Source organism: Podarcis muralis, chromosome 1 (assembly GCF_964188315.1).
Source record: "Podarcis muralis chromosome 1, rPodMur119.hap1.1, whole genome shotgun sequence".
NCBI classification, from domain to species: domain Eukaryota; kingdom Metazoa; phylum Chordata; class Lepidosauria; order Squamata; family Lacertidae; genus Podarcis; species Podarcis muralis.
The window spans coordinates 68,025,100-68,050,629 of record NC_135655.1 but is presented as its reverse complement, the minus strand read 5'-3'; the positions used below and the strand labels follow the sequence as shown (position 1 = coordinate 68,050,629).

At 43.2% G+C, this 25,530-nt stretch overlaps 1 protein-coding gene across 5 annotated transcripts in view; it reads right to left on the bottom strand.

Annotated features, from left to right (window-relative positions):
* The window catches only part of IRAG1 (inositol 1,4,5-triphosphate receptor associated 1), a 94,236-nt gene extending 69,874 nt beyond the window's left edge, over nucleotides 1-24,362 (bottom strand). For 4 of the 5 annotated variants that reach the window (XM_077930429.1, XM_077930431.1, XM_077930438.1 and 1 more), the window contains exons 1-13: nucleotides 24,241-24,361; nucleotides 21,744-21,860; nucleotides 21,379-21,559; nucleotides 19,761-19,822; nucleotides 18,765-18,843; nucleotides 14,180-14,335; nucleotides 13,101-13,218; nucleotides 11,981-12,028; nucleotides 11,038-11,178; nucleotides 9,941-10,086; nucleotides 5,990-6,653; nucleotides 4,688-4,829; nucleotides 3,521-3,582 (exon numbers count right to left, since the gene is read on the bottom strand). In XM_077930429.1, the coding sequence (XP_077786555.1) occupies nucleotides 3,521-3,582; nucleotides 4,688-4,829; nucleotides 5,990-6,653; nucleotides 9,941-10,086; nucleotides 11,038-11,178; nucleotides 11,981-12,028; nucleotides 13,101-13,218; nucleotides 14,180-14,335; nucleotides 18,765-18,843; nucleotides 19,761-19,822; nucleotides 21,379-21,559; nucleotides 21,744-21,860; nucleotides 24,241-24,286 (1,962 nt within the window). In that variant the 5' untranslated portion in view covers nucleotides 24,287-24,361. Of the gene's footprint in view, nucleotides 1-3,520; nucleotides 3,583-4,687; nucleotides 4,830-5,989; nucleotides 6,654-9,940; nucleotides 10,087-11,037; nucleotides 11,179-11,980; nucleotides 12,029-13,100; nucleotides 13,219-14,179; nucleotides 14,336-18,764; nucleotides 18,844-19,760; nucleotides 19,823-21,378; nucleotides 21,560-21,743; nucleotides 21,861-24,240 lie in introns of all 5 variants that reach the window. The other variant, XM_077930434.1, reaches the window with a different exon arrangement.
* Between the last annotated feature and the right edge of the window lie 1,168 nt (nucleotides 24,363-25,530).

Below are 25,530 nucleotides of genomic sequence, written 5' to 3'. Positions count from 1 at the left end.
TCATCTGAATTCACTTAGACATAGATTGGGAAAGTGTTTGACATGGAGGGGGGACATTTTGCCATTCTTGAGCAACAGAATCAAACCCCACCAATACAGAAAAACTAAAGACTAAAGGGGATGTCCAGTTTCATAAAACTATGCACCAAACTCTCCATGATACCTTCAAAACAAATGACAGAATGTGTCAAGAGCAAATTGAAGTATTTCCACATGCAAGTTTGCTTAGTTATAACACTAGAAGCAGTTTTTATTTCCTATCATCACTCCTCCACCCCAAGAGCCTTAATAAGGGACCAGCACCCTTTCACTTGGAAGCCCATTGTCCACCTAAAAGGTGAATATACATATTGTAAATAAATAGATTTAGAGAAATATCTAGAATCAGTTTAAAAAAAAATCAAACATCCCAAGCCCTTTGTTGTGAAATGTATACTACCTAGGAAAGGAAGATAATGGACTTCTGCAGACAATACTACCTCTGCAACATTCCACTGAAGCTTCTGCCCTGCTGTGCACAACTGCAGCTTCAACCGATAATGAATGTGGTATGAAAACCAATGTTCTACCACACAGTCAAGAGTGTCTGGCCATGTACATTTTGGCCATGGGTACCCCAAGACTGGATAAAGTATTTGTCACATACAGTACTGCTTTTGCCATGCATAAGGTTTCAAAGATGTTCTTGGGCAATATTTCATTTCGTACAGGTCTTAGCCTAGTTCTTATAGATACATTTGAGTTATTTTATTCCAAAGAAATTTTCTCACCAAGAAATCAAGTAATGTTCTTACAAGGTATTATATTTGAAAGTTTTTGCGGCCATAAATGAAACCTCTTTTCCATAGGTGGTGTAGAAGATACTCATTCTCTCCAATTGATGCCTAGAGCACACACACTAACAATAAAGCAAACTCTGCAACGTCATCCTATTTTAAAAGCACAAGGCATAAACAAATCTTGTTCTCAATCTGCCCTGAGAAATTCTAATTTTACACACAGCTTCTTGGTAGTGACAGATGTTATTCTTAGTCAAAAGTCAAGAGAGGCCTGGGGAACACTATTCTCCGTTCATTAGCAAGAGAATTTACTCCCCAAGGAAGAGAGACATGCCATCAAAAACCAAAACTGTTAAACTACAAAAAGTTATTCCACACAGCTTAAGAATCCAGTAAAATAAGGGGAACGACAACTAACCTTTAAAAACTGTATTAAATGCAATTGTGAGGAGTCCTGAATGCTTTTACATTAGTAAAAGCTGTTTAATAAGGATCATTTGGAAACTGGTTCAACTAGTTGTTAATTCTGCAGTCAGATTTTATAAGAGCAGAGTAACTGAATTAGAATTACTGTACTGTATTTGTTTTAAAGTAGACAACAAGTATGGGAGTATAACAAACTAGGTTGATGAAACTGCATCACACTATAATCCTACATTAAATGGGCAACATTTAGTGGATGGAATTCAGCACTGCACTGTGACAAACATTCTGTCTGCACAGGCATATCAGCTTGCCAGATGGAATGATCCCACATCCTCTCCCCCTGCAAACTATTCTGGAGGTTCTCCTGGACTGCCAGAGCCAATTTTGGGAGGTGCAGGGATAGGCTGGGGGGGAGGATATGGGGGGTGGGAATGGCCTGTTGTACAAGTGGGAGTCTTTATGCAGGGCTTCCACTGACAGGGTTCTGCCCAGTGCCCTGAATATACTATAACAAAATAATGTGGCATGCAGCAAGTTAGTCTAGATGAAGGAGGGGATGGGGGAAGATCCTAAAAACATAACTGTACTTAAATCAGAATTGCATCCATTTCCATCTCTCCTTCTCTCCAGCTAATGCAACTCAGGGTACTCTATGTTATGTTAAATGTGTGGCTAGCTATATTTGGGAGTTTTCTTAGTTAAACTGCAGGTGCCGGGGAAGGAGGCTCACTTTCATGGGGTCCACAGCATGAGGAGAATTTAAATCTAATCCTTCCTTTCCTAGCTGCAGTCCCAATCCCACCTCAAGCATGAGCATCAGATGTATTAAGAAAGGTTCCAGTTCACTTGTCTAATTTTTGTAGCTTGGGATGGGGGATTCTTGTCCATATTGTGACTGTGATAGAAAGATTAAACCTCCCCATCCCACATCTGTGGTCCCCACGGAAAAATCACCCCACCATGCCTGTATTTAAATTAAGAAAAATATCAGGTGTAGTCGCTAGCTACACATTTAGCATAATGTTAAATTTGAACCTGAAAACATGTAAGTCCTTGGATCTGTGTGTGGCTGGCCTAATAAGTCCTCAAACTGCCGATTTACAGCATTTATTTAGACAATGAAATACTCTCAAGCCCTGAGTTGACTCCACCCACCCAGGCTGGCCATGATCTCTTCCTGGATAGGAAGGAGCATAAGTTGCCTCCCTGTTCTAGTTGGGCCTTGGCCAAGCAGCACGGTCTTCCTGAGCTTTGGTGCATTTTATATTCTTTGGTGGTTTTCTAGTCCTTATTCGTGGTTTTATCCCTCAACCCCTATTTCCTGGCACAACTCCTTACTCCTAGGAACTATCTCGGACTGTTGCCTCCAGTTCAACCTCAGCCTTCATACTTACATGCAACTTTCCAAAGTTATTTCAGTTTTCTTATTCTCCTCTGCAAAATTCTTTCCCTTGAAATTTGGAAAGTTTGTATTTTACATCTCGCTTTTTTCCATTATAAATCCCAAGGTAACATACAAAGCACATAGGTGGTTTCCCATCTAGGTCTGACTAGGCCCACGTGTCCTTAAGCTTCAGCCAGGTGTCCAACTCATGTTCCTTTATAGCATTGCAATCATGGCCATAGCCGGGGGGGGGGGGGGGCAGAGAGGGGCAGCTGCCCACCTAAACCAATAAAAATCAATAAAAATACATAGCTAACAGAGATTCTGCCCCCCCCACAAAATGCCTGCGTCCCCCAACAAAAATCCTGGCTACACCCATGATTGCAATGGTTCCCAAGCACCAAGAGTGCTAACTATTATATTTTATTTTCCAAAGACACATATCCTCATTTTGTCAATACCTATACAATTGTAATTTCTGCAAACCACCCATTGCCAACAAAAACCTATCTGGCAAGGCAATAAAGCTTGGAGAATCTGTTAGTTTATTCCAGTTTATTACATCTGTACCCAGCTTTCCCCACATAGCACAATAGGGTTGCCAGACAGCTTCTACTTACTAGAGCTAGACCTGCTTGCTGATCATGATGTTGTTCAATCTCTCACTATGAAAGTCATGAATATAGTTGTTATTGCATTGGATAAATTAGTTTCAGTCTAGGAATGAATGAATATCTGTTCACTATCAAAACCAAGAAATGCTCTAAGATACATTAAAAACTACTACACCAAGAAATGAATGAGGTAGGATGCTGTAACCCCAGTTTGCCTGGAAATGCAGGTTGTTCCATTAGAGGAAACAACTCCTACATGAATATAGCTTAATTTCAAATATAAAATACCAAAGGTTCTTATAATCTCATTTCCTTACCTTGCTAGGTTTTCTGTTTTTCATTACCAATGCAGGTTTTTCCATTTCAGAGTATTTTTCATCTGCTCGTACAAAGAGAACAGAGAAGTACTATTAGATACTTATTAAAATGATACAGTTGAACCACACAATAAATGCTAGGGCAAAAATGAAACTTTGCAGAAACAGTGCCATCCTTGCCTTGAACATCCTCGTTCGAGCGTATAGATGTGGCATATGTTTTTCTCTATCTCAGGCAACAATAGCCTGGCAACCATAACCCATCAGAACAACTCCAGGCAATTCAGTCTGATTATACCTAGCAACAGTTTAACTTATCTTCCTACTCAACAACTGAAATTTAAATAATCAGGAATGATGCTCATGGAGATGCTGCATACAAATAAATTTGCTAACAAAAACTGCAACTTTGAATCCTCTATATCTGATAGACTTTTAAGGGTGGGGGGAGGATAGGAAGCTGGCAGTTGCCCGCAAGTCCAGTGGCAAATACCTGAGTTGTTGGGATGGGTAAATTAAAACATAATGACATCAGTTAAAGTAATGAGATGGTGGGATCGTCTGGTTGGCAGGAGAAAAAACATGAAACGGAATGACAGTCTTAACTGTGTGCTTTTGGCAAAAAAATTTAATGGGGCAAATGTCACTATTTTGCAGGAGGGATTCAGGAACAAATTGGAAATATAGGTTGGTGCAATTAAAGAGCTTTGAAATGCTCTGTCACCCTAGCACAATAAATCCCCTTTTTTGCGGTTAGGAAAGTGACAGGGACATTCAGTGAAAAGTCTGGGAAGAACAAATTATCAAAAGGAAGATGTGTAACCTCACTGCAAACGTATCAGGACGTTGTATATCTATCTCATGTTGTATATCTATCTATCTATGTTGTATATCTATCTCATAAGCAAATCAGAATGAATGCTCAGTAAAGACACAGACTAACACTTAAGCTTTGAGCAAGCACATCAAGACAAATGCTGAATAGCGGGTCTGGAGGAACCCTAAGGAGGAATGTCATTTATTTCTGGTTGGTATATAGGATACAATGTTTGCTGAATACTTAAAGTCAATTTCATAACACATTTCCAGGTTTATTAGCCAAATTGCATAGTGGGAGAGAGGAAACAACACTCTGTTTAGCGTTTTCTAGGGAAAGTTTTCTCCTACCACTCATTTTATTGTTGTTTTCTTGATGTGCTGAACATTGTTGAGCCATTGAAAAACAATGGGGTAGCTCATTTTTCATGCCAACAAATGTTATGCTGTCACTGCTGTGATTGAAGTCCTCACAGTTTGTTGGTTCTGCAGACTGAATAAACACAATATTTTAGTTCTGAATATTAAAAGCTGCATTATCCCTGTAGAGATGAGAAAACATATGCTCTCAATATGAGAAGAAGCCCAACCAAAACCATGAAAAAGAAATGCTCCCTATCCAAAATGCCTGTAATATTAATCTGCAAGAGGCCTGTTGGTGCCATCTTCCAAGCATTAGCTCTGTGCAGCCCTCCTGAGTAATCTCCAACTGGCACGCTTTACCATGGACAATGAAGGAAGTTTAAACAAATCCTTTGGGCTCCATCAACCCCTTCCTGCCCAAACCCTGCAGAGAACTCCTAAATGTGTAGACAGTGCTCTCTACACAACATACATATGACGGCTATTTCAGACCTTATAATTAATGTGAGGAGGCTGGGCATGCTTCAGCTTGCTCCCTGTTTCCCCTTTTCATATAGTGTCTGAAAAGAAGTAAACTGTATGTTCACATTAGCAGCTTAAAACACAGCAAGGTCAAATCACTGTGTTTTTCCCATTAGAGATGTGGTGGGGATGTCTTCACACAATGCACATGACCTTTTTGGTCCCTCTCTCCCACGACCTTCTGAACTCCTATTGATCATAGAATTGTAGATTTGGAGGGGACCCTGAGGATCATCTAGTCCAACTCCCTACAATACAGGAATATGCAGTTGTCCCAGGATCAAACCTGCCACCTTGGCATTATCAGCACCATGCTGTAACCAACTGAGCTATCCAGCTCTATCCCATGAAGCTGTGCTCATACGTGCATGTGTCTTGGCTCTCAAACGTTGGGGGTATAAATAATGAAATTATTATTAGTAGTAGTAGTAGTAGCAGCTCTACTCTGATTAACACTGGATATTATTCCCACACTTTGGCTGCTTTTGCCTTCTATCTGCTCAAAATAGCTTCAGAGTTGCTTTCAGGACCCTCATGTAGTCACCTATTTTAATAAAATTGCTTAGCTATTATAGAAAGTCTATGGGTACAGATTTTAAAAATCTTAAATGAGCTAAATGAGTACAGTAAGCATGCTGCTTGTTAACTGAAGCTTGGATAATAAAGTGCACTGAAGCAGGGAAATCTTCCTATGAAGGCAACAGAAATGAGCTATTATAATGCTCATTGAGCTTCAAATTATATTAAGTTTTGCATTCCATACACTACCTGAGTGAAGTTTGGCATCCTTTCGTCCATTTGAAAATTCTCCTTTGTTTCTTTTGAGTTTTCCTGAAACAGAAAGTTTCCTTCCCCTTCAGAAATCCACAGCTGAAGTGCTTTTATCATCTGTTGGGCATATATAATTGTCACGTTGCTTTCTGATACACCCTCACAGAGATCTTTGGGAATTCTAAGAACCAATTCTTTCAGTTTTATAGCTGCAGCTAGGTTTCCTTTCTTCTGTTCTGGCTGAATTTTATATTCCTCTTTACATGACTCTTTTTTTTCATCTAACACAATATTCTTGTCATTTGCAAGTATCTTAGAAATTTCCAAAATGGCTTCCAGCCTTCCTTCTGGATTCCACCATTTTTTCCTTCCTAACAATTTTTTCCAGGTCTGACATTGTACCAATATATGGTCTTTTTCTGGAGTTTGTGTTAACGTTTGGCTGCTGAAAGTGATTGCATTTACATTTTGCAAAGCTTTTTTGCTTAGATTGGCTCCATGGTACTCTTTGGAAGTTCTGATGTTCGCTCTCTCAAAGCAGCAACTGTCACAATTCATCATATAGTTTGTGGAAGCTTGAAACTCTGCTTCAAGCGTGCTTTGTTCCAACTGTTCATTTGTTTCACCCAATTCCTCCTCCTCATGAAGTTCAACATTAAGGCTATAAAATAAAGGGGGGCAATAAAGATTAGGATTTTTGTTGTTGTTGTTTCCTTATGTATATTTAATAAAACTTGCCAGCTGCCCATATTCAGTTGAGATACCATTGGCTTCTGAACCAATATTACCATTATGTTTTCCAGCCAAGAGAGTTGCCTTTGTCTTAGTGCTGTGGGAATTCCAATGGGCACATGACTATTCTTTGCACAGAAGGAATTCCTCATTTAAAAACATGGCCTCTTAATACTGTGGGCTGTGCACTCCATTCAACCTTGATTTATTAACTTGCCTCCTGGTTATATTTAGAACAAGGATTCACTTTCCCATTTTATTTTGCCCAGCGCTAAACAAAGATGCAAGACTCTCTAAACACTAACTAAACCAGTGTTTCCCAACCACTGTTCCGCGGCACACTAGTGTGCCGCGAGATGTTGCCTGGTGTGCCGCGGGAAAAATTAAAAAATTGAAAGATTTTTTTTTTTAAAGTCAAATTTTCGATTGGGGCGCCGTCACTAGATGACCCCTGGGGTTCCCTCCCTCCCTCCCGCTCTGCGCCTCCCTCCTCCTCCTCCGGGGAGGCCCTTCCTGGCTCTCGGCCAAGGATTGGCGGCTGCCACTCACTCACTCGCTCGCCCACCCGTCCCTCCATCCCTGCACCCGGCCTCTCCCCCTCCGTCCCCGGCGCGGGGGCTGCCGGGATCCGTAGTCCCCTCGCCCTTGGGCTCCGCGCCCACGCAGGGTGCGCAAAGTACGTTTCCCAGCGTGGCCTGGCGGGCCGGGCGTTTTGTTTGAAGCGCTCTTCTCCCGGCCATGGAATGAGCGCGGCGGCGGCGGCCGGGCGGGCAGGGGCTCTTCCGCGCAGACCCCGCACAGCCTGCCTGCGCCCCCGCGGAGATCGGGCGGCAGGATGGAGCCCGGGGATCCCCGCGGAGGCGGAGCGGCGGAGGCGGAGGCTTCCTCCCAGGTAGGGCTGCGTCGGGGGTTTTTAATTTTTGCAATGCTGCATCCGCGCCGGAGGGGACGCATCGGACCGCGGGGAGACCCCTTTGCGGGCGTGCAAGGCAATGCATGCGTGCAGGCGTTGCATGGAGTGCAGTGCAATGCAATTGCAACGCGGCGCCCTGCATGCATGTATGCATGCAACTTCCACCGGCGCTCCGGACTTGGCAGGTGAGGGGGGTCCCCAGTGGGCGGCAGAGAGAGCCGGGAGGGCGAAGGGGAGCCGGGGGGGAGCAGCGCTGCTCCCCGAGCCGAGCCCGGGGGGAAACTTCGGCGTCGTTGCGCCGGGTGTTGGAAGCGGAGGCTGGCGGGGGGCCCTCACCTGCAAAACCTGGTCGCCTCTCATATATTTCGTGCATTGCATTCATCGCCCGCTTTCTCCTCCAAGGAGCTCCCGGGGGCGCGCGTGGTTCTCCCCGTGTTATCCTCGCAACAACAGCCCTGCGAGGTGGGTCAGGCGAGTGGCCCAAGGGAGCACCCAGGGATTGTCCTGGCCAGGTGGGGTGATTTGAACCCTGCTCTCTGCCTGGTCTTCGTCCTCATTTAGCCCCCACATGTGCATGACTGTGCATGACTGAGGTTTCCCCCCCTCGTCTTGGCTATGGTGTGAGTCTGTGCTGTTAATTAATGGGGTTCTGCCTTCGGAGAAGATGAGCCAGCCCTCAAGAAGGTGATTATGTAATTTGCTAGCAATTCATGTCCCTCCCGGCGTGACACTGCGCGCTGACGTCACGGGGCTGTAATGGTGGTGTGCCTCGAGATTTTTTTCATGAAACAAGTGTGCCTTTGCCCAAAAAAGGTTGGGAAACACTGAACTAAACCATAACACAGATAATAACACAATCCCACTAAAGAAAGTGAAATGTATACATGAGATTAGATGTTCCCGGATGGCAGGATTTATCTTTTCACTATTGTTAGTGTCCTTTCCCCTTCCTATTTTTGTTAGGTACCAAAAGGTTAAATTCTTTTTTTTTAAAAAAGAAACAAACACCGCTAAGCAAAGTATTATAAAGATGTGCCTTGAAATCTTTAAAACAGTGTTATGTTTTATTTTGAAATTTAGGAGTTATAAATAGCTGACATTTATCTAAGCCTTAGAGAAACTGGAGTGAGTTAAATGCCATTTTGGCTAAATCATAGCCTTCAAACACTAAAAAAAACCCACCCGAAACCCTCTGACTTCCACTCAGGCTAACTTACATTAGATATAGCTTTTCCATTTATTTTTTATGTTCTATAAATGCAATATAATGTAAATATGTGACTTCCTGTTCAAAATGAACAACTAGGGCTACAATCCTAACTGCTTACCTAGGAGGAAGCCCCACTGAATTCAGGAGGACTTACTTCTTGGTAGACATGGCTAGGATTAAATGGATGAAACCCTAACTACTTCTGATGACCCTCCGTTTTTACAGCTTCCAGGATGATTTTCTTACCATAAATCCCCCAATCCCCCAAGAGAATTACCAATCTTGCCCTCATTCAGGGATTCATTTTAGTTAACTTTAGCCCTGTGGTCCCCCGTCCCCCCCGCCACCATTGCCTTGCAAATCATCCTGAGGTGCTCTTCTGGTTCTGAAGGAAACTTAGTTCTGTGGCTTTCAAATGTCCCAGATTTTACCATTCCAGAGTGGACCTCCAAACACACTGCTCAGACTTGCATCCCAGGGAGGTCACTTTGGTGCTGCTAATGTAGCAAATTGACTTCACCCCCAGAGGCGCACTCCATTGTCCCTTGAGACTGACGGATGCCAACAACAGCAACCCTACAAATCTCCACCTGAGCAATTTTGGCAACCTTGTGGCACACCTAAGTGATATTATCCTTGGCATCCACAACTGCTTCTTGCCACTAGCCTTCTAAAAACTGTCTACTAGGTGACATCTGGTTGTCTACTAGACACTTATCCTAGGACAGAACAAAAGTTCAAGCTTTGACAATCAAAGAGGGAGTGGAGATTAACATGAGAGATTTAAGGATTCCCCCCCCCCCATACTTCGTTTCGGGTGGAGTCAAACAATTGGATTTTCCAACACAAAAAGACAATTTACAGTCAGCTCATGACAGACATCCCACTCACAATTTGGCCTCAAAAATGTTTTTTTCACTTTGCAGCTGAACTCTTGTTGATTATGTCATTGTTTGCTCCTGTACAAAAATCTGGCAGCCAAGGCTCATCTGTGTTACCCTGAAGCAAGTCCATTTAATGTCAGAAGGATTTATTTCCAAGTTAAGTATGCTTAAGATTGCTGCCTCTCGATTTAAGGAAAAACAAAGCATACCAAGGTGATTTCATCCAAAGTTGTGGCCCTTCCAGAAATGTTTCTAATCTTTTTAGGACTTTGTTCCAAGTTTCAATGAATGGGCATAAGTTGGCCAATGTCTGTAATACAGTTACTAGCGAGTGATCCATTTTCTGTTTCAGCTCCTAGAAAGATAAGGATACAGATGTTTGACAGGAGAAAACTACAGAACAAAAGATGCTTTCAGGTGTTGAAACATATCACAGAGTCCTTAGTCCTGTGATTATAATTTATCAGCTGTAACAAGACTCATGAATAACTGTAAGACCAAGTGCAGCCTAGGTTTAATCAGAACTACAGGTCATAAAATTAGACTTTACAATCCCATAAGGTTAAAGTCTTAGAAAATAACCAAAAAGGCACATACCTTTTACTTAACTAGCTTCTACTCTGATTGTATAATTGAATACTGCCCTCTTCTGACACATTATCTAGTTCACATTTATTATTTTTGTACAAATATAATGTATTTGTTTGCTTTACATTCAAGGCAAATCTTGATTCAATACAGACATCACCGTGGTTGCTTCCAGATGGGGCTTCATACTGCAAATAGCTTGTTCAGATATTGCAATTAGATTCTTGGTAACAAGATTTTCCATAGGAAGTGTAAATCCAGATTAAAGGGCAGGAGGAGTGAATAAACTGACATTTTGATGTCAATGATGTTGAGTGAATGCTGTGAAAAACATAAGTCCATAAAAAAACACCAATCCTACAATAAACTCCTACCTGGAAGTCCACTGTGACATACACACATTCTATATCAGGCTTCCTCAAACTTGGCCCTCCAGATGTTTCTGGCCTACAACTTCCATGATCCCTAGCTAGCAGGACCAGTGGGCAAGGATGATGTGAATTGTAGTCTCAAAAACATCTGGAGGGCTGAGTTTGAGGAAGCCTGTTCTATATTTAGTAATCCCTTTGTTATCCTGCCCTTTAAGAAAAGAGGTGAATGAGAGATTAAAGGTTTGAGCCTAGTTAGGCAGAGGAGGTGGGAGTTTGAACATTTTTACTTCTTGACAGTCTCCACATATGAAACACCAGAATAAACATTCAGTAATAGAACTACTTACAATTTCTTCCATCAGGGCTTGAAACATGCTATCCTTCTGAGAGACTATTTCCTGTAAAAAGTTCTTAAAGTGTTCCCTTGAACGCAGAAACAATAATGCTTCAAACACAGAAGTATTTCTTTCCTCGTGGGCTTTTGCATTCTAATGCCAAAGAGATAGATTAGTGCAAATTACTAAAAGGATTATATGTTAATTTGTATATTCTTCACAATACAAAGGATGCAGACACGTGTAAATGGATTTATTGTTTCTAACAGAGAATTCAGTTGCAATCCCCCATGAGATGGTTCATGTTATACTGTATACTCTATAAGTGCTGTTTATTTATGGCAGATTAAATTTAATTCAGCTGCAGACTACAGAATTTACAAAGAAGGCAGCTGAAAAATCAGCAACATGGTTAAGATAATCTCTTCAGGCCAACCAGCTTTTTCCCCTAGGTGGTTAACTCACTAGCACTGTAATCACCAACTGAAAGGAATTGAAGATGTGAGTAGTCTTCAAAACAAATATGAGATATTGATCCAACAAGACAAAAGCAATATGTTGATAAAAATCAAACTCCAGGTAAAATAAATGTTTAAATAAGATTATAGAATACTGAATAAACAAAATCGTAGTCCTCCCTTTAGTCCTCCCCCTTTAATATTAGATGTTTCTTCAGGAGAGTCGTAGATTAGTGGCAGAGTATCTGCTTCAATCCCTGGCATCTCCCAGTGAAAGACCTCTGTCAGAAACCTGGAGAGCTGCTGCCAGTCAGTGTAGACAATGGTGAGCTAGATGGACCATTTGTCTGACTCGACGCAAGGAGCTTTGTACATATGCCCCATGGGCAAATTTTATTGCTACTAAAAACAAAAGACCTCCACATAGCCAGAGTTTTTCATTAAGATATGTATCTTCTTAAAGCTGTTTTATTAATAAATAGAAACCTTGCACTTACCTCCTCGAGCGAAACAAGTTTTATACCAAGGGACTTCACATTTTCTTTCTGTTTTAAGAAATGAGGAAGTGCATGAAAACGCATTAGGGGGTAGGGAGACTCAGGGCCCTTCCAGATAAATTACTTATTGAGCATTTGCTTACACAAAGCTTATGTGGAGGTAAGGAATGGATGGGTCTGTCTGCACTATTGAATTTAAGGCTGGAAAAATGACAATGTAGCCAATCATGGACAGGGCTGGTTGAGAAAATATAGCCCTTTTGTTATTACCACTGGTTTCATTAGAAAATCCGTTTTCATGAGTGTGTGAGAGGTATATTAAAGTGCTACACAAGCTGTGTGTACACACTGAAGCATAGGACACACACACTCCACCCGCAATAGTGATGTCTTGCAGCTGCATGCTACAATTTGCTGGGCACTGTATTAAGATTTGCCCTCTTGGTGGCTTTGAAGTATTTGTGCAAGCGTCTGGACCCATCTACCGTACTTTATCCACAGTAGAAGCTGCCCTTGTAGGCCCCGGCAGCTAGTCTGGTGGTTGTATAAGCATGATGGATAAGCCAGAGTGAACAACACTTGGCCTCAAGTGTAAGGGGCTCAAAATGCCACTCACAATGGCTGGCTTCTGGGTTTGAAGGCACCATAAATTATATGGTAAGGGTCTCGGGCTTGTCCAAAGGCCTTTCTGCAATCTGGTTTCTTAAGCCTTGGCTCTCAAGCACAATAAAGTACCCATAAAAACACCAATACATGGATGCTCATGGACAGTGGGTAAAAGGCCAGATTACCATCAAATCATTTGAAGCACCCTACATTCAAACCCACAGTCATTTCACTCATTACATAGCAGCAAACTTGGGTTTACTGCAAAGCATACAACTAGCAGGGAGTCATTGGCAGCCAATTCCAGATATCAGGATCAAAGTGCATGTGAACAACGCATGAGTTTGAAAAATAGTGTTTTTTGAATTTATACTTGTTGATGTTCAGATTATTGGCAAGACCATTTAAAAATAAAATAAAGTTCTGAACATATTAGGGTCAAAATGTCAACTACTAATGAATTCATTATCTCTCTCAAAGCAGCAACCTCAGTAAAAAATGAGCTGTTAAATACCAGACTTGCGACACATTTATGGATCACACCATTCTCTTCATGCAAGCTTGCCATTTTATTCTTGGTGTCTTCAAGTTCACGCCATATGTATTTGTAGTTTTCTAAAGGCTTCTGCATGCTTTAAAAAAAAAAGGTTATATACATTTCAGTAGAGTCTTTAGAGAGCTCTTAAGCAGCAGCAAAGTTCACAAGCAGGACAAGGCACAAAAGCAGTAAAAAAAAAAAAGATGAACCAACAAGTTACATCAGGGTTGTCCCACCAGAATAGCACCCACAGAAGGTCCTGGTAAACATTGCTTCAAAAAGTCACAATAAGGCTCCCACTCAGTTCCTGTTTTCACTAGCTCAGTCTCTACTGTCCTGAATGCCCTTCAAACATGCCCACATTTCATTGGATGCCAGGATTGGACACCCAGCCTCACATCTGTTCTGAACAGAGGAGAAGTGAAAATAACTTCTCTCTGTGAGCAAGCACAGTGGCAGCTGATACAGGTGCATTTTTCTACCACTGAGGAAGGGATAATGGGAGAGGGGCATGGCTGCAGCATTTTGTGGTTGTGTTCTTTTTAAATTTTTTGCTCCTTTAGATGTGGCAGCCATTATGCCTTACTCCCAAAGCATCCATTTGGTATTATGCTACACACCCAACAGCATCTTTACGAAATTCCCAATGTGGCCACTTGCCTGGAAAGTCCAACAGAACCTACTTGGAGAAACCTCCAGTTAAACATGCATAGGAACAGGTTGCAAACTAAATAGAACATTAATACTGACTACTTATAAAGTCAGAAAAGGCACTGCTTTGGAAAATGGAGCCCAGCACCACCAAGACTTGTTGGTTTTTAAACTACATGTGAGTATTGATCAGAAGAACAGGCTGTGTCAGGTTGGTCCTGTTTCTTACCCACCCACCAATCTATCTAAATATTTCTCTTAAAGCGATCCACTCATGAAGTTGGATCTGTGAGTTGACCTTTCTGTACACTGGCAGCGCAGTCATAATAACATGCTTTCAAACAGTGCTTCCAAAAATGAGAAAAGGAGAGAGTATATATACACACACACTTAGAAAATAATACCTTGCCAGTCTGTCTCTCAGCTCTACAATATCATCTGTCAATTGCAGATAGGATTCCTCAGACAACTCCATTACTTTCTGCATTCCCAGTAATTGTGCAGTCATTTTCTGATTCATGTATTTTAAGTCTTCAACGCTGCTGTTTAAGTCGAAAGCCCTTAATAAATTAAAATGTAGGCCTTTAGTATTCAGACACCTTTTCCTCAGTTTATAACCTTTGGCAGGTTTACAAGTCATTAAGTGCTAATCTAATGTGTACTTAATATCCACCCACCCTGATCCAGTGTGCCCATCCTAGCTGGGATGACATGAACAGAACCTGAGGAATAGTCATGCTAATACTTGCTTGTCCAAGCCTTTGCGTTTAACCTGCAAAATATTTGATTACTGATTGGATTGATTCCTGGGCAAGAGCCAGGAAAAACTTGTCAGATGTGTATGTGCCTCACCCAGCCTCTTGGTGAGAGATAGACTACTGGGGAATGGCAATCTGGTGAGAACATGGAAACCATTGGAGAGTACATACGCAGGATGCTCAGTGGGTGGTAATATGATACTGAGCTCTCCCACTGATGTTGAACAGTGGCCTTGGGGCAGCGGAAAAAACCAGCAACAGCATAATGTGCCTTTAGCACAGACAGAAGGTGAGGGAGATTCAGGAAGCAGCTATTGGAAGTTGGGCAATACGGGCAGTACAGGATTCCTTTTGGTGTACCGACCTCCCCGCTGCACCAAGGATTCCCTGTCCGAGCTGCTTCAGGTCGTGGCGGATGTTCTCCTGGAGACACCTAGCTTGGTCGTCCTAGGGGATTTTAACATCCATGCCGACACGACCTTACAAGGGGCCGCTCGGGACTTCGTGGAAAGCATGGCCTCCATGGGGCTGTCCCTGAATAAGTCTGGCCCTACCCATAGCCGTGGACATGCCTTGGACCTGGTGTTTACCTCTATGGATGTTGGTGATCTGACACTAAGTAAAAGCGAAACGAAAGAAGTGCCATGGTCAGATCACTTCCTGGTGCAACTGGACTTCTCTGCGACCCATCCCCTCTGCAGGGAGGTGGGACCAATTCGGATGGTCCGCCCCCGCCACCTAATGGATCCAAATGGTTTCCAGAGAGTGGTAGGGGATGCTTTATCCCATGTTGATGGCCTTTCAGCCGATTCCCTGGTGGCCCGCTGGAATGTGGAGTTAACCAGGGCTATTGACTGTTTGGCTCCGAAGCGCCCTCTCCGATTGCATGGAGCCCGGACAGCCCCGTGGTTTTCCACGGATCTGAGGGCAATGAAACAATCGTTGAGACGGCTAGAGCGCCGGTGGCGGATAACTCATTCCGAATCTGACCGGACACAGGTTAGAGCTCAACGTCGAGCCTACCAAGTGGCGATAGCGACGGCGAAGAAGAATTTCTTCACCGCCTCTATTGCATCTGCAGAAAACAGCAGCAGGAGACTTTTTCAGGTGGTTCACAATTTAGCGGAACCACCTGCAACATCGGGGCCCAGTACGGGCCAAATGTTCTCCTGCAATGATTTTGCAAAGTTTTTTGCAGATAAAATCGCTCAGATTCGGGAAGAAGTAGACTCCACCGTGGGAGCAGGGCCGGGGTGGGAGAGTGCTAGAGTTCTGTCTAGTCAAGTTGAGTGGGATCAATTCCAATCTGTTACCTCCGAGGATGTGGACAGGCTGCTTGGACGAGTGAAACCAACCACCTGTCTCCTGGATCCTTGCCCATCCTGGCTTATAAAAGCTAGCCGGGAAGGACTGGGCGATGGGCTTCGTGGGGTGGTGAATGCTTCCCTCCGTGAGGGAGCCTTCCCAGACCCGCTGAAAGAGGCGGTTATTAAACCGCTTCTTAAAAAACCATCTTTAGATGCGGCCACGATGGCCAATTATCGCCCAGTCTCAAATCTTCCATTCCTGGGCAAGGTGATTGAGCGAGCGGTTGCCGAACAACTCCAGGCACGCCTGGAAGAAGCGGACCATTTGGATCCCTTCCAGTCGGGATTCAGGCCTCATCATGGGACTGAAACTGCCTTGGTCGCACTGGTTGATGATCTCCGGCGGGCTAGGGACAAAGGTGAGAGCTGTTTCCTAGTTCTGCTGGATCTCTCAGCGGCGTTTGATACCATCGACCATAGCATCCTTCTGGACCGTCTTGAGGGGCTGGGAGCTGGGGGCACTGTCATACAGTGGTTCCGCTCCTTCCTCCTGGGCCGTGTTCAGAAAGTGGTGGTGGGGGATGAGTGTTCAGACCCCTGGGCTCTCACTTGTGGGGTGCCTCAGGGTTCTGTCCTCTCCCCCATGCTTTTCAACATTTACATGCAGCCGCTGGGAGAGATCATCAGGAGGTTTGGGCTGGGTGTTCATCAGTATGCCGATGATACCCAGCTCTACCTCTCTTTTAAATCAGAACCAGTGAAGGCGGTGAAGGTCCTGCGTGAGTGTCTGGAGGCGGTTGGAGGATGGATGGCGGCTAACAGATTGAGATTGAATCCTGACAAGACAGAAGTACTGTTTTTGGGGGACAGGAGGCGGGCAGGTGTGGAGGATTCCCTGGTCCTGAATGGGGTAACTGTGCCCCTGAAGGACCAGGTGCGCAGCCTGGGAGTCATTTTGGACTCACAGCTGTCCATGGAGGCACAGGTCAAATCTGTGTCCAGGGCAGCTGTTTACCAGCTCCATCTGGTACGTAGGCTGAGACCCTATCTGCCTGCGGACTGTCTCGCCAGAGTGGTGCATGCTCTGGTTATCTCCCGCTTGGACTACTGCAATGCACTCTACGTGGGGCTACCTTTGAAGGTGACTCGGAAACTACAATTAATCCAGAATGCGGCAGCTAGACTGGTGACTGGGGGCGGCCGCCGAGACCATATAACACCGGTCTTGAAAGACCTGCATTGGCTCCCAGTACGTTTCCGAGCACAATTCAAAGTGTTGGTGCTGACCTTTAAAGCCCTAAACGGCCTCGGTCCAGTATACCTGAAGGAGCGTCTCCACCCCCATCATTCTGCCCGGACGCTGAGGTCCAGCGCCGAGGGCCTTCTGGCGGTTCCCTCATTGCGAGAAGCAAAGCTACAGGGAACCAGGCAGAGGGCCTTCTCGGTAGTGGCGCCCGCCCTGTGGAACGCCCTTCCAGCAGATGTCAAAGCGATAAACAACTACCTAACATTCAGAAGACATCTTAAGGCAGCCCTGTTCAGGGAAGTTTTTAACATGTGATTTTACTGTATTTTTGGTTTTTATGGAAGCCGCCCAGAGTGGCTGGGGAGGCCCAGCCAGATGGGTGGGGTATAAATAATAAATTATTATTATTATTATTATTATTATTATTGCTAAGGTCCTGGGGTGTGGGAGGAATGGAACAAGGAATAGGCAATATTGTCATAGAAAAGTAGGGAGTAGATGCTTGACACCTGTTGCCTTGCTCAGCCTTCCCCCAACACAGACTTGGGTAGCATGCTGGCCTGCCCTCCCATCCAGTATTACTTAATGCCAGGTCAGTCTAATAAAAGAATTCTCATCCATTATTTGATCATGGGTGAGGTGCCCAGTCTGGTGTGTTACAGAGACCTGGGGAGGTAGGGCTGACTTTACCTAGCTTTGCATGCCTGGTTATTCAGTGCCATGCCAGTCAAGGTTGGAGGGATAGGGAGGGGGCATGGCAGTGATCCATAAGAATCCCATTATTCTCACCAGAAGGCCAGACCATCTGGGAACTGGGTGTGATAGTTTGTACTTGGTGCTGGGAGCCAGACACAGAACAGGGTTCGAGTTTGAGTAACAACTGTCTTGCAGCCCTAAAACTTTCCTCACTGAGATGGTGGAGGGGTAATGTTGGAGAATCCCAGGACATTAGTTCTGAGGGTCATCAGTATCTATGTTGATGCTGCCCTATGTGGGCCATTTCAGGACTTCCTGGCAGCCATGGCAACCATGGAGCTGTCTCAATACATCATGCACCCAATGCATACCACAGATAATGTCCTACAGAGCGCACTGAGAAAAATCAGTGGGTGAATATTGTCCCACCGTCATGGATATATCATTCACTAGTGAGGTTCGGATTGGCTATGACTCAACCTCCCTGCAGGGGTCTAATACTCTGTCTCTGTAACATCCTCAGTAAATTGCCCAGCAATTCATTGTTTAGAGTGGTAAACCAGCTGGTCCAGACCAGAGTGCTATCATTGACCAACCCCACCCCCCACCCCAAAAAACCATCAGTCAGTAGCCTGCTGTGAGAGATTTGTGAACCACTTTATGGGCAAAATCACCCAGATCTGTGCTAAACTTGATGCCACAGTTAGTTCAGGTCCATTGGAGGTCCCTGGACCACCATCAAATTATACCTAGTAGGATTCAGTTGTTTCAGCCAAGGACGTGGACAGGATTGTGGTGGTAAGATCAACAACGTGTCCTTTTGACCCCAACCATCATAGCTGATAAAATCTAATAGGAGGGCATTGAGTTATGCCCACTGCGTTGAAAGAGGCAATGGTGTTGCCCCTCTTGTAATGTAAACAGCAACACCACGCAATGTACACAGCTGAATTCCTTCAACTTTCATATTCATAAACATTACTTGGAAATGTCCATTTCAGAATCTCCAGGTCTTCCTTCATATATCTCAGCATCTTCATCAGATAAGAAGGACATCATATCTGTTCAAGGGGGGAAAGGGTGTTGTATTAAATGTTGTTTTGCAATACGTATCAACATTGTGTTGGCGACATCGGTTGTTTCAAGCTAGGTTTTGGGAACACTGTAACACAAACCTGTGAGAAGTAGGCACATAAAATGAATGTGTAGATGTTGGCCGTAATGCAAGTGTTAGGCATACTTGAGGCAGCTGAGCTTAAGCATATCTAATTTTCTTTAAATAAAAATCCAATACAATCATCGCATGAAAAACAGAAGGTGCACTTTGATGTTATCCCATTTTAACCTCACAACAATCCTCTGAAGTAGCTTAGGCCACTGAGTAAGACTTAGTGGGGAACTGAATCCAGATCTCCACTGCCTACATTCAACATTTTGTCCTTCACACCCCCATTCTATCCACATTCACTAGACCAAAACTGTGCTGGGTAATGCCCTTCAAGTTAATGACAGTAGTAGTGGCAATTGTCCTTTATTAAGCATAGGCTTACAGCTTCTCCTGGATAATTTCATTACAAATTTCCCAGGACAGCCCACAAGGCCAATTCCAGATACAGTGGTACCTCGGGTTAAGAACTTAATTCATTCTGGAGGTCGGTTCTTAACCTGAAACTGTTTTTAACCTGAGGTACCACTTTAGCTAATGGGGGCCCCCACTGCCGCTGCACCGCCACTGCGCGATTTCTGTTCTCATCCTGAAGCAAAGTTCTTAACCCAAGGTACTATTTCTGGGTTAGCGGAGTCTGTAACCTGAAATGTCTGTAAACCGAGGTACCACTGTAGACAGGACCTGACACAAACACTGCATCCGTAGTAGTAAGTGAAACAAGTCATGATTGATTTTGCTTTTAACAGAAATAGCACCAACATTTGTGAAGAATAATGCATGACTGGAGAAGTAAGCCATCCACCTACTCACCATTGCAATGCAAATTTCTGTTAGTGGTAGTAGTGAACTTGTCAACTTCTGTTTCTGAAATGCTAGGTTAAAAAAAAAGCTGTTCTTAAGCCACCTGAAGACATTTGGTAATGGTAACGTTGATTTTTCAATAACTTGCAAAATTCTTTTACTGAATTTATGCAAACAACTTCATTATATTAAGCAGAATTCACAGAGAACCCCTAGAATAAATGTGATAAAATATTGTGAAGTAATATTTTGACCAAAATCTTATTTGTATTAACAATGATCTAGGGATTGCACTTCAAACTGTCTCTAAGTGCCTAAGATCTTCTCCACAAGTAGCTAGTGATAAAGGCTAAGCAGAAATTGACAGTAAGAATTTCCAGTTTTAGCTGTCAGCACTATATTAGGGATGCATTTCCTAGTCACCTTAATAGTGAAGTCAAAAAATTAAGAGGAGAACATTTGGCTTCATCTTCATCCTTATTTATATCCAGCAGAACAGAGAGGTAATATATGGAGAGACAGAATGCCCATGTTATCTATAAAATTACTCCTCTGTTTGTCTCCCTAGGCAACAATCAATCCAATTTTTCATACCTGAGTGCTTGGGAATCATACAGTACATGAGTCTGAAAGTCAACAGCAGGGAACAAAACAGAATCAAAGAATTCTACCTCAGAGTTGTACTCAGTGCTATTTTTTTCTAGAAAAAGAGGTTCTCTTATAATGGCAATGGCACCCACCTGAGGGGTGCCAGAACTAAGCTCCAGGTGCAAAAAAAGCACTGGTTGTACTATACACCATCCAACCCCTATTGTCTCCCTCTCCATGTGTATCTTTCATAAGCAAAATGTGTCCTTAATAGACCCCCCCCCAAAAAAAACTATACTAAAGAAAAAGACAATAAATGAAATAAATATCATATCAGAACCCATGTCTTATAAAACAGTTTCCCAAACACACAACTGCTGATTAACCTGAATGTAGAGACTGAGGTGATTTACGGGAAAGAACTTATAGGCAGGGAGGCAGTGCTCAACAGTTCTTTTATCAGTTTCCACTTTCTCAAATACAAACACCCCCCTCCGCCACCATCCAAGGCTATTTTCCCTTACAGTTAAGACTTATTCTGGAGTCAGAGCCCAGTTGGAAGAAAGCCATCTTAGGAAAACTAGCCAAAACTGTGGCATTTTTGAGGAACCAGATGTGCTCTTCAGCAATTCTCCTCGGCAATTTTTCTGCCCCCATATTACAATTACAATGCAAATACATTATCCTGTACATTTGTAACTGCAGTTTAAAAGTAAATCTTAAGATAATCTAAGTAACCCATGTGCTTCATAACATGTAGCTCCACTACTTAAGGTGTGTGCATAAAGGGGCTTGGGCAGTGGGAAACAACGTAATGAGCAATAGCTTTACCATTCTACTTCTGGTCCCATTACATACCCTGTAGACTATGCAGGCTTCCAGCTTTGCCCCAAAGCGGTCAGAGACCAAGAATGAAGAACAGAGTACAAGAAATAGAAGCCTTGTTGCCACTGCTTCTGCATTTTAGAAATTATATCAAATTGTATCTCAATTAAAGCCAATGGGAAAGCAGAGAAGAGTAAAATGGACTTTCACTTACCAATCTTGACAGCATATGGCTATCCATTCTTTCATAGTTTCATGAAATGTTTCTCTGTCAACAAGAACATTTTGCCTTTTCGGGTCCAGCATGTTGTAGAGCATGAGCAGTTTACCATTTTCAAGGCTATGCCCAGTCATATCCTCCAAATACTTTATAAAAGCATATGCAGGTACACCTTCTGTTATTTAAAAAGCAGGGGGGCAGGGAAGAAGCAGTGATTTTCATAGATTTTACATTGCAAACATTATAAGGAAAGGCTGGATAAGTTTTATTGAAAAGTTACAAATAAATGTACAAACTTTCACTGACTCTACACACCCAATTGCTCATAGGAATAAGATCTAGAAAAGCATCAAACGTACCTGTTTCTTTAGTGTTGCAAACTTCAAAAGCAATGTTGATTAAATCATCTTCCAAGCAATTAGCAGAGAGTGGCATGTTGTTTGCTACAAATTCATCAACTAAAGAGCTGGCATTTCCTAAAATGAAAGTGGTGTGGAAAGATAGGATACTTAAAAAGCACTTAAAAAACAAAACTGTAGATTACATTTTCAAGAAACTGTATGCCTAAGAACAATCTCCCTATCAGCCTTCTCTCAGAAGAAGGTATGAATTTACAATTCTATCAAAGCCAATGGTTGTGTAAGCTGTCAAATTCCCACAAGGTACAGAACTTAAAACCCGGTGCTCATTAGTTCCCTTAGTACTTAACCTGAACCTTAGAGGGCTTAGAGCTTAACACATTACAATGGCAGTTTGTGAAAAGAGATTTTGTAATATTAACTGGCTCTGCTGAAGCATGTGTTGTAATCCTACATAACGTTTAGGACCAGATCCAAGAACCAAATCTATAAGTATTAGCACTTCCAAAACCAGAGACAAATTGAGCACACTGAAATGAACATCCTGAACAGCATATAGGCAGAAAAAATGCTTTTACTACTGGAAACAGAGGATTGAACTATGTAAACATTGACTATTTCCAAACAGGTGGTTCCTAGGAGTGAATAAATCATTGCTCTCTTCTACAAACAGAATTGCAATTGCATTTCCATACTAATTAGGGATATCACACATTTTCTCTATGTTCATCCTGCTGTGTTCACTCGACACCGGGAAGCATGATGTAGCTGCTGTAGGTGGAGATGGTTCAGCTCCCCTGAGCAGCAATTAAAAATTATATTAATTTCAGGTGATAATTTATTAAAGAATTATTTATTTAGCACAGTGATGGCCCTACAGATATGGATGGACTACAATTTCCAACAGTAGATGATGTTGGACTTGTATTGCAGTCCAGAAACACTTGGAGGGCCGCAGTCTCTCCACCCTGATTTACCACCAAGTGCTTATCTACCGTATTTTTTGCCCTTTAAGACTCACTTTTTCCCTCCTAAAAAGTAAGGGGAAATGTGTGTGCGTCTTATGGAGCGAATGCAGGCTGCGCAGCTATCCCAGAAGCCAGAACAGCAAGAGGGATTGCTGCTTTCGCTGCGCAGCGATCCCTCTTGTTGTTCTGGCTTCTGAGATTCAGAATATTTTTTTTCTTGTTTTCCTCCTCCAAAAACTAGGTGCGTCTTGTGGTCTGGTGCGTCTTATAGAGCGAAAAATACGGCATTTGTGTTTACCCATTACTGCCCATGAATTTTTTTAAAAGTCTTTCCACATTCATTTTGAATTGGAAGTGTTTAAGTAGGAATGACACACGATTAAAAATATTTTTACTCTTTGTTTTATAGTGCTGTAACACCTTTTCATTCAATCTAGGGGTCTTTTGCGTGTTTTGGGGACTGCAGCTCCCATCATCCCTGGCCACTGGCCATGCTGGTAAGGTATGAGGAAAGCTGCAGTCCCAACAAAATCTAGAGCGCATCACATTGGCTATTTCTGATTTAAGCAGTACTTTGCTAATATTTTAATATATTTTGAATTATGGCTGGAAAAGTGTTTACAGTAACTCTGCCTTTTTATGGCTTTATCAAACAGTGCCCACAATTAGGAAGGATGGTTATACTGTGTGTGTGATGAGGTATGAACACATCACTGCCCATGTCAAAATCATGCCTCTGAAAAAACCAACAACCTGAAAAGTATTGCTAAGGGTATCTGCTCCTGTAAATATGGTGCTACCCATCTGTCCTTCTCCAACAACATCCCAGACCTTCTGTGTTAAGTAAAGAGATGAAACAAGCATTGAGAGAGTTACAAATGGGTGATGATCTTGGGTGATGGTCTTGGGTACCCACTACCTGTAAAATGTGAGTGAGGCACACATAGCATAGGGATTTCATACAGAACAGCTAGCGTGGGAGAAGCCGTGGAGGAAGCTAGCTAGATCTGTAGCAAATGGAGTTCTGTTCCATGCCAAATGTCTTTGTTTTTGCTCCCAGTAAGAGGCATTTTTCACAAATCCTGAAAGTTCATATACCTGAGTAACTATATAAAGTTTCTCTGCTGCCACTCTGACTTTATCACACACTCTCCCTGAAACAATAGGCAGTGCAATATTAATGACAAAATAGGAGCCAAACTGTTCCTCAAGTGGTCTGAAGGTGGGGAAACAGTTGAGGGAAACAATTAAGGAACAGAGCCATAGCCATTCTATACCTTTGTATGTGAGGGTGGAACACCACATTATCAAGAACAGGGCTGAGAACATGTGTGCTTTCTTTGTAAGTAAAATGCAGGGACACAGGAACTATTGCAGGAAATAACTGATTGACAGGAATGGAGTGCTTAACTCTTCCCCACACCTGCTTGTTTCCTTTCTCCTCCTCAATACAGTTTTTAATGTTTTTCCAATACTGCATGTAAGCTCAGGAAAACAGCAGCTATTCAGTTGTGAAGTAAGACTCTTACCTGATAACAGCATGCCTTGTGAAGAAATACTTGATGTGTAATTCATGTTTAGTGAACTACAGATTCAAAGAGATGTTTTCTAATTTGTGTCTGTCCTATAACACGAACTTCACTGAAACATAATAATAATAATACTTAGCACCTCCATTAGTCTTTAGAGTATTCAAAGTATTTAACATAACAAGTTTTTAACATACATGTAACCATGCATGGAGTCCCGCCCTGAGCTGAGAGTTGGCAGAGACAAAAAGCAGAGCTTGAAAGAAAGATAGTTGCAGGAAGAAGCTGGAGGAAGAATGAGTTGGTGGGATCTGACAGTTTGGATTCACTGCCATGAGAGAAAGAGTACCCGCTTGGAGCTTAATGCTTTGAACCCTTTTACTGTAGGCTCAGGTTGCAAACAAGCCATATATCATAAAGACACCACAATCTCCACTGTGTCTCATTTCCAAAGGAAACACGAACCCTGGGTTAGTTCCTGTTCCAACATTTCGGAGATAATACTGCTTTTAAGTATATGAAACACTTTTATTCTTCAACAAGGATCAGTCAGTATGCACACACAACATACATTGCTGAAGGCTCTCTTGCACGTTCTGTTCATTTGGTCTGTCCTACATCTGCTCTGGAAACAGGAGGGGTACTAAGTTGACCATAATTGAAAATAATGTTCAGGCAGTTAATTTGGGTGCAACGTCAACAGATTTAGCAGTAGGTGTTTAGGTTTGTGAAAGATAATCAGCAGGCTGACAGTTTGCATCCGTGTTTGTACCTGTACAAGCTGCATCTTCTACCCTGCTCAAGAGAACAAAGAGCAATTATAGGTATGTCTACTCCTAAGTATGGGACGCGGGTGGCGCTGTGGGTAAAAGCCTCAGCGCCTAGGGCTTGCCGATCGAAAGGTTGGTGGTTCGAATCCCCGCGGCGGGGTGCGCTCCCGCTGCTCGGTCCCAGTGCCTGCCAACCTAGCAGTTCGAAAGCACCCCCGGGTGCAAGTAGATAAATAGGGACCGCTTTCTAGCGGGAAGGTAAACAGCGTTCCGTGTGCTGCGCTGGCCTGCCAGATGCAGCTTTGTCACGCTGGCCACGTGACCCGGAAGTGTCTCCGGACAGCGCTGGCCCCCGGCCTATAGAGTGAGATGGGCGCACACCCCCAGAGTCTGTCAAGACTGGCCCGTACGGGCAGGGGTACCTTTACCTTTACTCCTAAGTATGAGTTTGACCAAACTGTGGGAGGCAGTGGAAGACAGGAGGGCCTGGCGTGCTCTGGTCCATGGGGTCACAAAGAGC